This window comes from Alnus glutinosa, chromosome 9 (assembly GCF_958979055.1).
Source record: "Alnus glutinosa chromosome 9, dhAlnGlut1.1, whole genome shotgun sequence".
Lineage (NCBI taxonomy): Eukaryota > Viridiplantae > Streptophyta > Magnoliopsida > Fagales > Betulaceae > Alnus > Alnus glutinosa.
Window position 1 is genome coordinate 20,261,437 of NC_084894.1, and position 17,247 is coordinate 20,278,683.

Sequence of the window (17,247 nt, forward strand, 5' to 3'; positions counted from 1 at the left end):
TCACCCAACAAATTTCTTTCTATAACTAATTGAGCTCCCGATATTTGCTACTTTTTTCAGGAGTTTTTTTTTTTAAACGATAGATAAAACCCTCATCTTGTAAAAATAATGATAGACTAGAAGATCATAATTAGTTTTATGAATAATAGGTAGAACACAAGATAATTTGTTTTATCCAACTTAATGACCTAGAATTTATTGGATTTAATGGACAAAGTTCTCTATGTTTACATTTTTTTTTTTTTTTTTTTTTTTAATTGTATGCGAGAATCCCATGCTTTAGAAAAAATACATATAAAAATTATATGCTTTAAGGACAAATATCAGTTTGATATACTAGATTAGAGGACTTTCTGCCGACCTAATTAGGAGAAAAACTTGTTCCATAAATAAAAAAAAAATTAAAAAAAAAACTGAATTTTATTTATTTTTCTACGTATTTAAATCAATTCTTTAAAAACATATTACCAAACGAATTTATTTATTTATTTTTTGCCATTTGATTTAAATCGCACCTTTCATTTTACTTGTAACTTTACGGGAATTAAAAAAAAAAAAAGAAAAAAAGAAAAGAAAAGGGAATTAGACAAGAACATAAAATTAATTGGATTCCACGGACGTTCCAAATACAACAACAATCTCATTCCTAAACCTTGAATATTTCCGTCAGCCAAAAGCCACAATTGTTCATGTATCCACCATCTTTCGAGTGTACTGTCTGTGTCTCTCTTGGTGGGCAAAAAAGTTCATGAGCTCTGAAAAAACCGATTGTACTTTCTCTTTCGAGCCTGACAATTCTGCCAAAAATGGAGAATCGTTATAAGGTAATTCAAAATGGGTTTGCAGATATTTGCAGGAGAGAGATGGGTTTCACTCATCCCAGATGCTTCGCTCGCCGACTCTCTGCTTCTGAGGTTTCAATTCTTGGTCCTCTTCTTCTTTATTTCCCCATAGTAGTCTTATTGAAAAGGATGCTACTGTTGAGGCTTCTATTTTCTAATGAAAAAACAATGATGTTTACTATTTGATGCTTCTTTCTACGTTTTAATTCTACTGTAATCAGGCTATATGAAGAGCACTGCAACAGTAGCTGGATAAAACCAATCGGCGTACATGACAATTCAATGCCTTAACTTAATTAGCATTCGATTCTCACTAAAGTGCTGTACATATTAAGACTTGGTAAATTTAGTATCTGAATTTCAAGAAATCATGGAAGAGTTACATTTTCAAAGGAAGTTAGGCCATATTTCTTGATTAAATGGGTGTGATAGTATGGGAAGACTTAGCATATCTTTTTATAATTATATTAATTATTGAGGGATATGTGGAAAACAATATTTCAACATCGTAAGTAATTTGTTTTGAGTTTTATGTTGTTAAAATCTGGAATTCTGTTTCCTTTTTCCTTGCTTTCTCGTCTTACTCAATGGCAGAATAGTGTTCAAGCGTTTCATACAATTTTATACTTTTTTATTTTATTTTTTATTGAATTTTGTTCCATGGGGATATATACTAATGTTATTTAATTAATTTATTTATTTATTTTTCTGTTAACATCTGTTTTTTGGGTCAATTGAGATTCATGCCATAGTCTTCCATGTAGAAAGACTGATATGCAGCATTATGATGGTTGATTTGCCTTACATGAGTTTGCTTATCAGTGCAGGTCCTTGTAAAGCAACTAAATCTTTATGGGAAGTTAAATGGTCATAGAGGTTGTGTAAACGACCTAGAATTCAACTCCACTGGCGACCTCCTTGTATCGGGTTCTGATGACAAACAAGTTATATTTTGGAATTGGGAAACTAAAACTGAGCGGTTCTCGTATGCTTCTGGCCACTTGGAGAACATATTCCAGACCAGAATTATGCCATTCACTGATGATAGGAGAATAGTGACTTCTTCCCGTGATGGCAAGGTGAAATTGTAATTAAATTGTTCTCCTCCATTTTGTTATGCATTTTGCTCGAATCGTTTCTCCCATTTATGTGTTTTTAGGTGCAATGCTTCTGCCAGTCAATTGAGGTAGCTGGTTTTGGCCTCTTTATCAATTTGATTTTTAGTTGGAAAAAAAATTTGACTTTGGACCTTTGTTGTCATTATTTTCTTGTTTTGTAGTCTGATGTGCTCTAAGCACTTTGTACAAATGCACTTCCAATGTTATAGGCTGTTGTTTGGAAAAGATTTTAAAGAAACTAAGCCTTACAGTGTGGAAGTTGTTTGCCTGCAGAAGTTTTATCTCATTGTGATCGTCCTAAATCGTTTTGTCTGCTATTTTCTGCCACCGAAGTAAATGAGTTTTAGAAGTTTCCTTCTTAGCAGTCTGGGTTTAAGCTATCCTGCCTTTACCCCCCATATGACTAGATTTTGGCTTATGTTCCAACTGTTGTTCCCTTTGCAGGTAAGGCTTGGGCAGGTCTGGGAGGATGGCCGAGTTGATACAAGAAGGTTGGGGGGGCACCAAGGCCCTGTACACGAGCTTGCTGTGGAGCCAGGAAGTCCACATATACTATATAGCTGTGGTGAAGATGGTTTTGTTCAACATGTGGGTTAAATTTATAATATGCTCCTTGTTGATGCTCTCTTTCCTCCCTTCTATTTTATGAGTTATTTTTTGTTTTTGTTTTTGTTTTTTTCAGTTTGATTTGCGAAGTAGTTCTGCTAGAAAACTTTTCTGTTGCACCTCATTGACAGAAAATAGTAAGCAGCCTCTGAAGAGCATAATGTTGAATACCATTGTAATTGACCCAAGAAATCCAAATCACATTGCTGTTGGAGGATCTGACGAATATGCACGTGTATATGACTTGAGAAAATGCCAATTCGAAGCATCAAGTCATCTAGATAGACATGTTAACACATTTTGTCCCCATCGCCTGATCAGAGCCAACAATGTTCACATCACGGGATTGGCTTACTCTAACACAAGTGAACTGCTTGTCTCTTACAGCGATGAACTCATTTATCTGTTTCAGAAGAACATGGGGTTGGGTCCCTTACCGTCATCTGCTCCACCTGAAGAATTATCAAAAGTTGAAGAGACACAGGTTTTCATGGGCCATAGAAATTCACGGACGGTTAAAGGAGTGAGTTTCTTTGGCACCAGTGATGAATATATCATGAGTGGGTCTGATTGCGGCCATATATTTATTTGGAAGAAGAAGACAGCTAAATTAGTGCGTGTAATGAAAGGCGATCGCCATGTTGTTAATCGTCTTGAGCCACATCCACATATACCTATTCTTGCTACTTGTGGGATAGAAACAAATATAAAGGTCTGGGCTCCTATGGCGAGTGATGCTCCTCCACTGCCTGACAATGTAGAAATGGTACTATCTTTAGCCTCTATTGCCGTCCTCTTCCATTTCCTTATGGTGTTGCTCATAAATTGTCTGATACTTCTGTCTGTGAATAGATTATGGAGTCTAATAGACAAGGCAGAGAAGATCATAGACGGGTAACTCTTACCCCTGATGTTATCATGCATGTCTTGCGCCTGCAGAGGCGACAAACATTGGCCTATGTTGAAAGGAGATACAGCAGAGCTGATATTGGGAGTGATGAAGAAGATGGAGAGTCCTATGCCTTGGGATTCTCAGACGGTAACACATCTTCTGGCGAGGGTTCTACAGCAAATTCCACAGACTGCAACATTAGCTAGAGGTCTGTAACCTATAAATAAGCAAACCTAGAATATTCATCAAGCGTTTACAATCTGTTATATGGGATGTCTTGGTGTCATTTTTTGGTGGGGTTTTAGTAAGTATTTGAGCAATGAAGATGATGCATTGCTCAAATCATTACTTTTGGCCAACGTATAATCTTCTTAGAGTTTAATGGTAAGACCTTTAATTTCTGTTGATGTCCAACTTATATGTGACAGGAAATCTAGCGCTCTCAGAAGTACCATGGAGTGAAGAAGCTGACTTTTGCTGTGATGGATGAGCTTAAAGGAGTACATATTTGTTTTCTACTTTCTGAATGCCCAATTTATGAAGCAGGAGCAGAAGTTCTGCAGCGTCTGATGTAACCCAATTTTCGGTCAAAATGTCCTGAACATGCATATGCATACACCAATTGCATTCTATACGTCAATAGCATATGGCGATGATATTTCACTCTCTGTACATGTAGTGCAAATTTGCCATTCTAGTAGTTGTCTATTTGAGAAGTGTAATGCTATGCTTCACACCACAATCAAACTATAATGACAGAGTAATGTTTTTTTTTTTTGAACGGGGACCAATCTTACATATCATAAAAGCCAGACGGCATCTACAACAGCCCAAAGGCATCAACACAGCCTCAATTACAATAGCCCGAAGGCAGCCCCAAAGATACAACAGAAGCCCGAAGGCATAAGGTGGTGAGAAGAGATGAAGAAACCCTAATCACCAAGTTAGGAACAAGCCTAACTTAAAGCAGTTACTAAAATAACAAGCTAAAAAATGCAAGAACAAAACAATTGACCCTTTCTAAAACAATGAAGAACAACCCTCCTAAAGTGAAAGGGCGTGGTCTAGCTACCAAGCAACCTAAATGCCCAAGCAATTTTTAGCCCATTATAATAGTACACTGTGAAAGAGGCAAGAATATACAGTAGAAACACAGAACAAATCGAAGCCGGCAAGAGGAGGGACCACTCAAACAGCAGAGCGTTGAGCCACCCCAGCTGCAAACAGTCAACAAACTATCCCGAAAGCACAATCCAACCGGCCAGAAAGGAGGCACGCGGCCCATATGCGGAAGCCCTTTCGGCGCGTGCAAGCCACGTTCCGAGCGTGGAGGTACGACACAGCCGGAGGAAGAGACGGCAGGATCAGAGGTTGACGGCGAACAACACAGGGGGGGTCGTGTCGTAAGATCTCCGGTGAAACCATGTAGATCTAACTCAAATGAAAGCCGGAAAAAACACGAACGAAAGTCACTCCCGAAGACGACTTAAAACGAAATGTATCTGTTCAAAACAAAAGAAGAAACAACAACCACAACACAAATAAACCAACTCCATAGCCCCAACAGCTAGGAGAACAACAACACCACCGGAAACTAACCGGGGGAACAAAAACTCCCACTGGAACAAGCCAGGGGACACAAAAAAACCACCCTAGTTCACAAAGAAACTAGGGAGAGAGAACACCACCGGGAGGAGGGAGGCGTGCGGCCTCCCTCCCCCGGAGAAACCAACTTCACAGAAAACTATCTCTCTAAACGAAGAAAAAACGAGACAGTCTCTCTCCTCAGAAAAAAGAGAGCCAAGATAATGACTGAGTAATGTTAATGTTGGCGCTCGCTTGGTGCATTTTAAGTAGTTTTTATTTTGTTTTTTTGAAAAAAAATTACCATATTTTTATGCCTTCAAACTTTAAAAAATGACATCGGGACTCCCTAAACTACCGTTGCGTGTCAAATTAGATACTTTTATGTTCTCTCCAAAATACCCTTGAAGTTATTAAAAAATAAAATAAAAGTAGTTAAAAATAATCATTTGCAAAAAATTTAAGGGAGCTAATATTAAAAGAGGGGACACCCTTTTTTTTTTTTTGTATTTTTAGTTTTTCCCTATTTTTGTTTAATTTTTTTTTTCAAATGGTAAATTTTTTTAATAACTTTAAGGATATTTTGTGAAGAAAAATGTAAAAGTGTCTAATTTGACACTTGCAAAATATTTAAGGGGGCTAATATTAAAATGGACACCCTTTTTATTTATTTTTTTGGTATTTTCAATTTTTCCCTTTTTTGTTTATTTTTTAATATTTCTTTTTTCAAATGGTAATTTTTTAATAACTTCAAAGGTATTTTGGAAAGAAAACATAAAAGCATCTAATTTGACACGCAGTGGTTGTTCATGGGCCCCGATGTCATTTTTTAAAGTATGAAGGTGTAAATGAAATATAGTAATTGCTCAGAGGGTATATATATATATAAAGTAGCCGACATAAAAAATCACTTAAACCACGTCATATTAGACTATGTGAGCTGAATGATAAATATGTGATTACTCATGCTAATGTGGAATGAGCGAACTTGCCTTTTTTCTTTTCTTTTCTTTTCTTTTTTTTTTTTGGAAAATAATAATTTATCTAAGGGTTATTTTTTTTTTATAAGTAAGTAAAATTTTATAGAAAATAAAGCGTAAGGCACCCCTACGTACAAAGGAAGTATACACAAGAGAGCCAAAGCTGACCCGAAAAAACCCAAACAAAAACCCAACAAATAGACCCCAAGACAAAACCTAGAAACTGAAATAACACCCAAAAGACAACCTACAAAAGAACCCAAGCAACGCACCCAAAAAAAACCAAGAAAAACCTAAAAACTGAAAAAGCATAGCGAACAACCCACAAGAACCCCCAAGGTATACAACCCTACGACCTAATGGCCTTGTCTTTCCTACACCTCGAAGAAGCTTTAATGTCTTTGTAATTAACGGAACTTTGTAGATTCCGAAGCTCCCTCTTACTTTCGTGTTTCTTGCGCTCTATCATCTTGCCCCAGATTTCAATGAGCCTCTGTCTCTGTTCCTTAGTCACCCCCGGATACATCTCAGAGATTCTCCCCCAAAGCTCTGCTTCCTTCTTCCAAGCCTCATTCTCCCAATTCTGGTCACAAACAAAAGGCGGATCATTCACCTCTGGAGGCTCTAAAACCTTCTTCAAAGGGAGCTCCCTCTCCAGCGTCAACTTCTCAGCCGAAGAGATCTTCTTGCCCAATTCAGTCGCTCCAGCGGATAACGGAGGGGCAACACCAGACTCTGGTACCCGACTAGGAGCCTCCAAACCTTCAAAAAACTTTTTCTCTTCTACTGGAACCACAAGTGTTTGCGCAGACTTCTTCTTTTCTACTGGTGCCGCAGGAGCTTGAGAGGACAAGGAGAAGGAAGGATCCAACCTAGACCCAACCAGCAAGGGGACAGAACCAGGAGGAGCGGACCTAGAACTGCTAGGCAGTGGATCAGCAGCAAACCCAGGACCATCGGAAGAATCAGACCCAGCAATAGTCACCGGAGGACTCGCCGGAATCGCTGGGGCAACCAGAGTCACCGGAGGTACCACTTCCGGAACCAGCAAAGGGGGGAATACCCCATGCTATGTTAGTATAGAATGATTGTTGCGTAAATGATACATTTTTCATTTGAGAATATTACTTTATTTGAAGAGTAATGTGAAGGGATTTTTCTATCGCTGACGGCCTAATTTCCTCAAAATGGGTTTGAAATACCACTAAGCTGTTATTCAATTTAAAATTGTCAATTATGCTTTAGATTTTGCTCAAGATTTAGGGTGCGTTTGATATTGCAATTTCGTAGATAAAATGTGTGATTTTAAACAAAATCACAAAACATGAATCGTTTAGGATTGCATTTTTTATAAAATTGCAATTTAAAAAAATGCAAAAGGTAATAAGATTTTTTTTGAAAACACATAATTTTAAAGAATAAACTGCGATTTTGTTAAATATTTAATTGCGTTTTTAAAAATCATGTTTTCAAATCGCGCATTTTAAAATTACTATTTTTAAATCACACTTTTTAAAATCGTAAACCCAAATTATTACTTTATGCAAAAGCCATGTCACAACAATTTCAAATCCAATCGTCGAGATTTTATACGTTCCATTAATTTCACAATAGTTTTCCTTACCCTTCCCTATATCATTAAAATATTTTAATTTTAATTTCTTTTTTTAATTTTATTCCTTTATTTTTTACTGCCATCTTGACCTTTGAAATTTTCATTTCATCTCATTGACCTTTATTTCAAAGCTCTAAAACGGCATTAATGGCGATAATAAATTAACCGAAGAGGAAGACCAGCCTCAATCACCCAAGCACACTCCCAAACTCCTGAACTGTCTGGGCCAGGACCGTGTGTGTCGTCGGCCCATTCATACATCAGAAGCTTTACCTTGAGGCTGCGTTCGTAAATACGTAACTATCACATGGCTACTATTGTAATTACACATTCGCAGCCCAAATCCGATGACGTGGTCACTGTCTTCATCCACCCAACATCCCGCTTGCCAATCACTTCAAATATTTACACACACACAAACATTACGCACAAAAAGCAAAAGCGAAAATCAAAACAAGGTCCAAAGCAACCGTTTAAACTTCCTTCTTAAATCCTCATTTTCCACTGGAACCCCACCATTGGATTCTTCTAGAAAACACTTTGAGAGAGTTTCAGTGATGGATCCGGATCTCTCGCTCCTGGAGATCTCGGGCGAAGATGATTCTCTGCTGCTAATTCCAAACGACGACGCTTCGATGCTTAGCAGCAGCAGCAGCAGCAGCAACAATAACAACAACAACTATTTCTTGTGCTCGCCTCTCCAAATCCACGGATCTAAGCGTTCCGTTCATCCTCCTTCTCTTGGCCCTCCAATTGGTTAGGTTTTTCACTCTTTCTTCAAGTTTGCTTCAAATGATTGATTTTTCGTTTTCTCTGAATTTTCTGCTTCATAGTATTTTTCTATCTAGGGTATTATTTCTGTTCGATTTGAATATTTCTAATTCTGTTGATAATTTCGCTCAGGTTTTGCTCTTTTAATAAAGCTTTGATATCTACATTTGGTTGTTTACCATTTAGAACTTTGTTTTCTTCTTCTTCAGAAAGATTTAGAAGATTCGAGTGGTTTTACGTAGAATGCGGTTTTTTCAATTTCTTATTTTCACTTCCAATTGTGCTCCGCAGTTGTTGGTTGAATTTTATATGGTTACGTTGTTATGGCTTTGGCATTTACTCCTTTCGTATGAGCAAGTTTGTTTAAATTTGTGAGCTTAAAATCTGTTCAAATAATTTGGCCTTCTTCATATTGAGAAAATCTAGTCAACTTTAACCGAAGTTTGCTCTTAAATTTTTAGTTAACCAAGGTTGCTCTTAAATTTTTAGTTTCTAATCTAAGAGTAAATAAACTTTTAGGTTATTACTACTCGAGTGAAGGAAATTATTTTGTTGTAACAGAGTGATTAAGATTCTACTGATCCATGTGATGGTATAATTAGTAGTGGCTTGTTTTACAGTGGAGGGTAAGGTAGGCGGTGAGAATGCTGAAAAACCATGCTCTTCATTGGTAACAGATAGTATTAACAAAGAGAACATTAATGCAAACAAATCAGAAGTTCCGAAACTCTGTATGGAGCCGCAGCAAATGAAGAGGAGGAAAAAGGGTGGAGGATACAATTTGCGGAAAAGTTTGGCATGGGACCGAGCCTTTTTTACCGAAAAAGGTGTTTCTAATTTCTCTGACTAGATTTTTTGATTTTATTTTATTCTTTGAAAAGTTGGAGCTCGGATTCTTGTAGATGAACGTATTCAATGCTATATGTCCAGGTGTTTTGGATCCCTTAGAGCTATCTATGATTAGTGGAGGTTTTAGTAAGGTTGGTGAGGAAATGTTGCCTGGTATCCCTGAAGAAGGGAGAGAATCATTGTCTGGTGAATTGGATTGTACACGTGATTCCGCAGATTTGCAAGCACTTGAAGAAAATTTGTTCAAGGAATTGTCGACAAGTTCTCTGAACGAAGATAGAAAGAGAGGTTGTTGCTTGTTGCCAAAGCATGGTTCAGCTGCTAGAGATAATGTGTCCCCAGCATCTCAGGTTAGTTTTTCTCAAGTTTGAACATAAGTATTCTTTTTGTCTTTTTATGGGCATGTTGATTAATAGCTTAAGCTGTTGAATGTTTGCTGTTTTGACATATTCTTATTGGGTGGAGGAACTTAGGGGAAAGTAACTTATTGCAGTTGTGTTGAATATGTGATCTCAGGCCAAGACAAAGGTGCTTTTATCCCACGAGATTAATAGAAGTGGGTCTAAACGAAGTGGATGCCCACGACCGGCGGTTTCCTCTTCATATCCTTGCTAATGGAAATTCGATGGTTTTCAGTGTTTTAATTGAGTAAATCTGTCCTTTACCTATTTTGCTTTGTAGTAGAATTGGCCTTAACTTCTTTGAACTCTGAAAAGGCCTGCTAATCTGAGCACAAATAAAGCAGCAACTAAAGCACCTAAGGTTTCTAAAATACCTGTTCCAAAGCCAGATTCCTCTGTGCTTTCTAGGACTACAAAGGGTACTTCACTAAGTGCAAGCAACTCAAAGCGTAATCAGATTGCTCAACCAGGTAGTTTTGGACTCTTTTTCTCCTGATGGAGTTTGAACTTGTATGTTTATGGAATGATTGTACTATTAAGTTTCTCATCCTCTTCAGATAAATTTGTTTTGTTCAAAGCATTTATCATAATAAATAAATTTCTAATGTTCAATTACTGTATCTTGTTTTTTCCTTCACAGGTGTAGCAGTTAATGTTCAGAGGAAGATTGAATCAAAGGCCTCCTCGGGCAATAACAGAAGTGCTCAAAACAATTCTAAAGCTGGCCCTGCTAACAAGTCTTTAACTGTCGGAACTTCTATTAGACAAGCTAGGAGAAATGTGGTGAGAACCTGAAGCTCCTAGAAGTAGTGGCATTTGTTATTCAACATGGTAGAAACTTGTGGGACTAGGCTAATAATTTCTTATGCTCCATCAGCATTTTCTTATTAACTGGGAAGCATATGCTCCCCATTTTCTTTATTTAAATAAGTACAGGTCAGTTCAGCATCGGAAAAACATCGGTCAACTAATTTTCAGTGTCCTCCGGTTACCGCAGCGACTAAAGGCTTAGAGGTCATGCCAGATCCATTAGGTCCTTCCACTAGTCACAAGCCAAACAGTCATGATTGTGGAGGCAATAAAATTGCAGTTTCTCTCCCTCAAAATGCTTGCTATGCTGGTGGAAACATGCTTCACGCACAACTGCAAACAGCAAAACCCTCAGGTTTACGGATGCCATCACCATCGCTGGGTTTTTTTGGCCAGGTATGTCACTAGGATTACTGTAATTGGTAAATTGAATGCATGTAGGGCAAATGGTTTTGAAGTATTCTATTTAAGTTATCCTGTTGATTATTCTTTATGTTTGCAGCCAAAAGCTTCTTCTTTGCGTTGCCCATTACAGAAAAGTTCTCAACCAGACAAGTTTGAGTCTAATATTCCTAATTTTAGAAAACCTGGCGCCATAAACCACATTCATGCTCTGAGGCCCCCAACTCACCCTGGGAAAATTCCCAATGTGGTCAATGATGTGAGAACAATTGGAAATATGGAGGTCTTATGCTCAAGCTTGGAATGCTCAGTTCCATCTACTGTTAACCCTGCTTCACATAATAGGCAAGATGAAAAGATGAAATCTGTCTTGAAAATGAATAATAGGCAGAAGGTGGAAGCGAAGGTGCCATGCCAAGCAATAAAAAGTCAGCAACAGCTTCATAGCATTATTGATGATGTTTACCAGCAAGTTCTGGAACGTGCAGAACCATATAAAGCTGGAATGATTTCTCATAGTGAGGACATAGAATTGCAGAAAATTGATGACAAATTCCTCTTACAGGGAGCACCCTGTGGGCAGTTGGACAAATCTGATGACAACAAGAAGGTCGCTGATGTTTGCCTGAGAAATAGAGATTTAAGTGGGACTGAATTGGAAAATCACCCTTTAATTTCTTGTCTTAGTCCTGCAGTACTAGATAAAGGTGTTTCTGGGACAAATGACTTGATTGATCACCAAGCTGTAGAAGACCAACCATATAATTTGGCAATTAAGAACGGTGGTGCTTTTTCAGGGTCAAACTCTGGAGCTACCAGTTACAGTACATGGAGTAGTTTAAAAGCAAAGGTGCCATGTCAAGCAATAAAAAATCAGCAACAGCTTCATAGCATTATTGATGATGTTGACCAGCAAGTTCTGGAACGCGCAGAACCATATAAAGCTGAAATGATTTCTCATAGTGAGGACATAGAATTGCAGAAAATTGATGACAAATTCCTCTTACAGGGAGCACCCTGTGGACAATTGGACAAATCTGATGACAACAAGGAGGTCGCTGATGTTTGCCTGAGAAATATAGATTTAAGTGGGACTGAATTGGAAAATCACCCTTCAATTTCTTGTCTTAGTCCTGCAGTACTAGATAAAGGTGTTTCTGGGACAAATGACTTGATTGTTCACCAAGCTGTAGAAGACCAACCATATAATTTGGCACTTAAGAACGGTGGTGCCTTTTCAGGGTCAAACTCCGGAGCTGGCAGTGGTGATTGGCTAAGCAGTGCACATAAGGTCAAGGAACAATCTGGGGAACAAGCTGAGTTGATGAAGCCTTTCACCTGTAAAGATGATAAAATTTCTAGTGAGAGTCAGAGGTTATGGGCAAATGATTCTTGTCTCATGGAGGATAGTGGAGCTCCCGAAGAGTCCCAGAAATTCAGTTGTATAGCAGATGTCAGCCCAAAAGTCCAAGATTGTATTGAATTGGAAAGATCTCATGGTCAGTCTCTCTATATGTATGTGGAGCAGGCAAACAATGATGGTAGTAAAGATGATAAAACCAGTAGGAAATCACCTGTGGGAGATGTGCAAGTGGAGTCTTTAGATGGTGATATGTCAGATGCTACCGACAAAAGTAGCCTGAGCACTTCAACAGTGGATAATCAACTGTTAGTGATTGTTGATGAAGTAAATAAAAGATGTGGAGAAGAACCGGAGCTCCGTCAGAGTATTGAGTCTGTTATACTGGAAGCAAGTGGTGCTTGTGAAAGTAAATCAGAAAGTTCAAGTACTCTTTGTCTGATACCAGCTGCAATACAAGCTTGTGGACATGACATGGCTAGGATAGTGGAGTGCCAATATGTGGAGGATGCTCCATTAATTTGTGTGGACAGCAAGCCAGTGGTTGAAAATTATAATTCTTCTATTGATACACAGTTTAGACATGACATGGAGCTCCACGGTCAAGTTAGCTCAATGGAATTGGATATGATGGGTGAAAATCATATACCTGTGAATGGTTGTCCAAAAAGTGGAGATTTTAGCACGCATGAATTGGAAAATCCTCACCTGGCGTGCCATTTAAGCCCTGCAGTGCAAGTTGAGGGTGGTTCTGGGATAGATGATGCAATTCAACGAGAAGATATGGAAGAGAAAAAATGCACTTTGTCAACTAAAAATCCCCATTCCATCTCTGAGTTTCAGACTGGAGATGACAGTGGTGGCAGTTATCAGGACACTTCAATACTGCACATTGATGTGTTGAGTGGCAAGCACAGCACCAACGAACACTCTGTGGAACGAGCAAAACTGATTTTGCCTTTCCCTTGTGAAGCTGGTACAATATCTTATGAGGAGAATAAGAGTCCGGTGACATATCATAGCCTTTTGTTTGTGAAGAGTCCGTCTTTTGGAGGCTCCGTGAAACTCAATGGCAGAACTATGGCAGATAATTCAAAAGTCAAACGTTCTGGCGGAAGTGGATTGGAAAGTCCCCGTGGTCTATCTGAACATAAAGACGTGGATCAAGCAACTAAAGAAGTTGGAGTTAATGACATGTTTAAGGAATCACATGTAGTGCAGTCCCCAGATGGCAGCATATTATTTGACTGTTGCAGCAGTAGTGCGAGTATTTTAGGAGTAAATAATGAGTGTCAAATGGTGGTTGATGATGTAAATGGCCAATCTGGACATCCTGAGCTTCCAAATTCTATCCTTGTAGTAGAGCGAGTTTCCCAGCATAATAATCATCAATTGTATTTAAATGATGACTTGTTGCTTGCAAACACCACTCCCGGGGAACTCAAGAAGGAAAATGATTTCAGTGTTTTAGAACAATCTGAGGTTTATGGAAGTGAATCAAAAAGTGTCAAGCTTTTTTCTCATGTAACCCCTGCTTCGCAAGACAATGGTCTGGATGCAGATCAGGAGGCTGAGTGCTTACACATAGACGATGCAGTGACATGTTCTATTAACATTGAGCCGGTTGAGCATCCTGAGCATTATAGTGATGCAAAGTTCTGGCATGACAATGGCCTAAGCGGTGAAGCATCTTCTTTGGAAACTGCAAAATTGAGCACAGATCAAATTTCAGGGGCGGCGGCCATTTGCAACTCTAAGGCCTTTTGTTCTTTGAAAGAAGAATCAGGGTTATCTGTCATAAGTGTTCAGGCATCAGAAAGTGGCAATGTATTGAAGAATGGAAGTTTGGCAGGGGAAGCTGAAACTAGTATCTCTCAGATCTGTGAGATGCAGCAAGACTTGGACCAGGTCACATACGCCACAGAAGATAAGGATGCAACAGTACAGCTGTAAGTCTCATATAGTTAAATTAATTTGATTCTTTAATATCCTCATTCAAAACTCAGCGAGAAGCTTTAACGTGACGGTTTTTAATGGCAGGAGGAAACCTAAGGATGATGAGAAGGAAGAAGCTCTTGTGGTAAAACCTCCAACTCATGCTGTTCCGTTCTCTGATGAATGGTTGGCTGCATTCGAAGCTGCTGGAGAGGTATACAAATTCTCTTCCACGCACACGTACACACGCACAGATAACCAACTACATTTATTTATGAATCTTTAATTTCGAATGCCTTGTTTTCAGTTGTTTTTTTACCTTAGTTTGGGTGCAATCTCATATGTGCGTTATCTTAAAACTGACGAATAGCACTCAACTGAAGTTGAATGTACACAGGCAAATTCATTCCACTATTTTCGTGTTGCTTTGAAAATTGGATCAAAAAAGAGCAAAGTTTGCCGAATTAAATTAGACCATTATTATTTTCTTATTGTTGTTTGATACTTGATATTGAAATAAAAATCTCATGTGTTCAATTTTCTTTCAGTGTAAATTTGTTGAAACGAGAAGATATCAAAGTGGAAGCATTCTATCAAAAAGAAAGTTAGAATATTAAAAATAGCAATATTTGAGCTTGATCATTTTATTACCAGGTTGTGAAGGGAAAACTGAAACCTGACCATATTATGTAATTTGGCTGTTGCTCTGACATAAAACAGCTGATGGGCCAAATTACGAATTCTCTCAGATAATAGTTCCCGTCATTGAGTAGTAATAGTGAAGCTACCTTGTTTAAAATCTTTATGCTTTTTGAGCTATGTATGCAGTTGAAGAATTTCCATCGTCTGAAAATTCATATTATTCATTGCTTGTGATCTTATTCATGGGAAATCATTAATAGTTGTTTAAGTTCAGTATTGGTCGTCTCATACAGAGTTCTCTGCAGGAAATTCTAACATTGAAAAGTGGTGCTGTACAAAATTCACCTCCTGACAAGTCTCCACATGAACCTGGTCCTTGGTCCCCGGTATGGTCCAACTTCCTAGCTGTTTTTGTGTCACATGGATTCAGTCATTACCTAATATTTGAATACATTGTGTTTTAGATGAAAAAATCAAAGAAATATTTTGATAACAGATCGAGATTAATTATCTTCAAAGTACCCCAAGGAAAACTTAATTTAGAATATTTAATTGAGTTGTAATTATGCAAGTAGGTTTAAGTCCAACAGTTGCATTTCTCGCCGGTGTTCAGTAATTAACTAGCTGAATCACCCTATATATTATGTTGCAATGGAGTCCAAACCTGTGAGTTCCACATTAGTCATGTTTGTGAGGCATCCAGTGATTGGAGAAGCCATTGCCTTCAACAATCACAGGAAAATATTCCATATTACTGTTATATGGATATGGTATTCGTACTTCTGTGATTAGAGCTACAACTCTTCCTTACTCTTGAGCATTTTTCCATTCATTTTTTGTGTCGTATTACTATGAAAAGCAAGTTTATTTACTTTTGAAACAACTTTGACTTGATCTATGCGCCTCAATTATTGCATACTATGTTAAGGTCAAGCAAGCATTCTACTTTGCATTTTTTGTATTAATTTACAACGAGGACAATTTTATTTAATAACTGGAATTAATTTTACTGACATATATCATTCTTATTGGTGTTTTTCAGGTGAAAAAGAAAAATAACCAAGGGATCGGACCATTTGACTGTACTAAATACACCAATGTCCCATCTTCTAGTTCCCAATAATTCGAGGGCTACGATGGTTCACTAACACGACTTGACTGATTTAGAATCGCGCAATATTAATTTTGGGCAAAAATAACTGCCACGTACGGTTAATGGCTTGCTTTGAAAAAATGAGTCGAAGAAATTCTTTTGTCCTCTTTTTTATTTCTTGTACAACGACTAATTGAATGTAAATTCAGCACGATTGATCTGTAGTTCATTGTTTTGATGATTAATCTACAGAATTTTACATATAATTGACATTCGGTAAATGGCTGCCAATTAGATTAATATGACTTTTTTCTTTCTTTTTTATGTGCGTGTCGCGGTGGCTTTGCAGCGGAACAATAGGGTATAAAAAGCGGAGTTAAAGGCAGTTTCCAACATTTCATGAGGGTCACTTTCCAAGTTCTAGTTTCAAGATTACCTTTCCAAAAACTCAAAGAAAAAGTGATCACTTTGTTTGAAGTGCAACTTGGAAACTTAGAGAAATATGTGTTTTCAAATGGCCGGCAAGAAAGTGGCTATTAAGAAACGGATGCGTTTTAATGATTACAATTTTACTTAAAGATTGAACTTTGTTTTTAAAAACCGTGTTTTAAAATCATTATTTTTAATTCGCACATTTTAAAATTGTAAAATTCAAAAAGACATTAGTAACTTAGATTTCGCTCGAATTATGTCGTTGGCAGTACACGTGGGAGGGAACATGAAAGGAAAAGCAAGTTGCTTTTATCTCGACGCATGTGGTGGGACTATCATAGCTTTGTGAGTATGCGACATTGTTGAAAACTATTGTTCTTTGCTAGGCCGTCTTGATACATTTTAGGCTAAGATAACAAGTTTAAGTGATGCATTTTCTTTATTTTTAAATATATTAATTAAATAATATTGATTTTATTATTATTATTTAAAAATTATTTTTCTCGTTTTTTGAGATTCAAAATTACAAATTAAGTTTTTATATTCAAGTTTTTCTAACATTTCATTTTCAATTGATTATATATGACTAATCCATTTAATCTTTCTTGTAGTTACAATTTTTTTTAAAAAGAAATTATGAATGGTATTTTGGTTATTGGGGACATTGACATTTTTTTATAATTTAAGAGAGCATTAATATAATTGATAGTTTGGTAGTTTATTCAATTATTAACTCATTGCTTTTTAAGTTTTCAAATTTAAATTATTCCCTTCTTCTACAATTTCATTATTTTAGATTAAAGTGATTTCATTATCTTATTCAAATCTGTGTCATTTCTTTTATTTTCTAATAACTCACTATTTAAGGCATTAAAATCATTTCATAGCTATTCAATGTCAAGAAAAGGTTAGTTA

General features: G+C 37.3%; 2 protein-coding genes across 3 annotated transcripts; both read left to right on the forward strand.

Moving 5' to 3' along the window:
* The first annotated feature begins 609 nt into the window (after positions 1-609).
* On the forward strand, positions 610-4,235 carry LOC133877093 (uncharacterized). The gene is made up of 6 exons (XM_062315329.1): positions 610-914; positions 1,670-1,921; positions 2,405-2,548; positions 2,643-3,332; positions 3,419-3,666; positions 3,887-4,235. Exons 1-5 carry the CDS (start codon positions 807-809, stop codon positions 3,662-3,664), a joined length of 1,440 nt encoding a protein of 479 aa, XP_062171313.1. The 5' UTR covers positions 610-806; the 3' UTR covers positions 3,665-3,666; positions 3,887-4,235.
* Positions 4,236-8,072: 3,837 nt separating this feature from the next.
* LOC133876656 (uncharacterized) lies at positions 8,073-16,181 on the forward strand. 2 transcript variants are annotated; one of them, XM_062314908.1, is made up of 11 exons: positions 8,073-8,393; positions 9,029-9,235; positions 9,339-9,607; positions 9,774-9,858; positions 9,964-10,128; positions 10,299-10,441; positions 10,595-10,864; positions 10,971-14,179; positions 14,271-14,379; positions 15,113-15,193; positions 15,850-16,181. In XM_062314908.1, the coding sequence occupies exons 1-11, from the start codon at positions 8,195-8,197 to the stop codon at positions 15,928-15,930; spliced, it is 4,818 nt and encodes a 1,605-aa protein (XP_062170892.1). In that variant the 5' UTR covers positions 8,073-8,194; the 3' UTR covers positions 15,931-16,181. The 2 variants fall into 2 exon arrangements, with proteins under 2 accessions (XP_062170892.1, XP_062170893.1); XM_062314909.1 differs by having other exon boundaries at positions 9,086-9,235.
* The last annotated feature ends 1,066 nt before the right edge of the window (positions 16,182-17,247 follow it).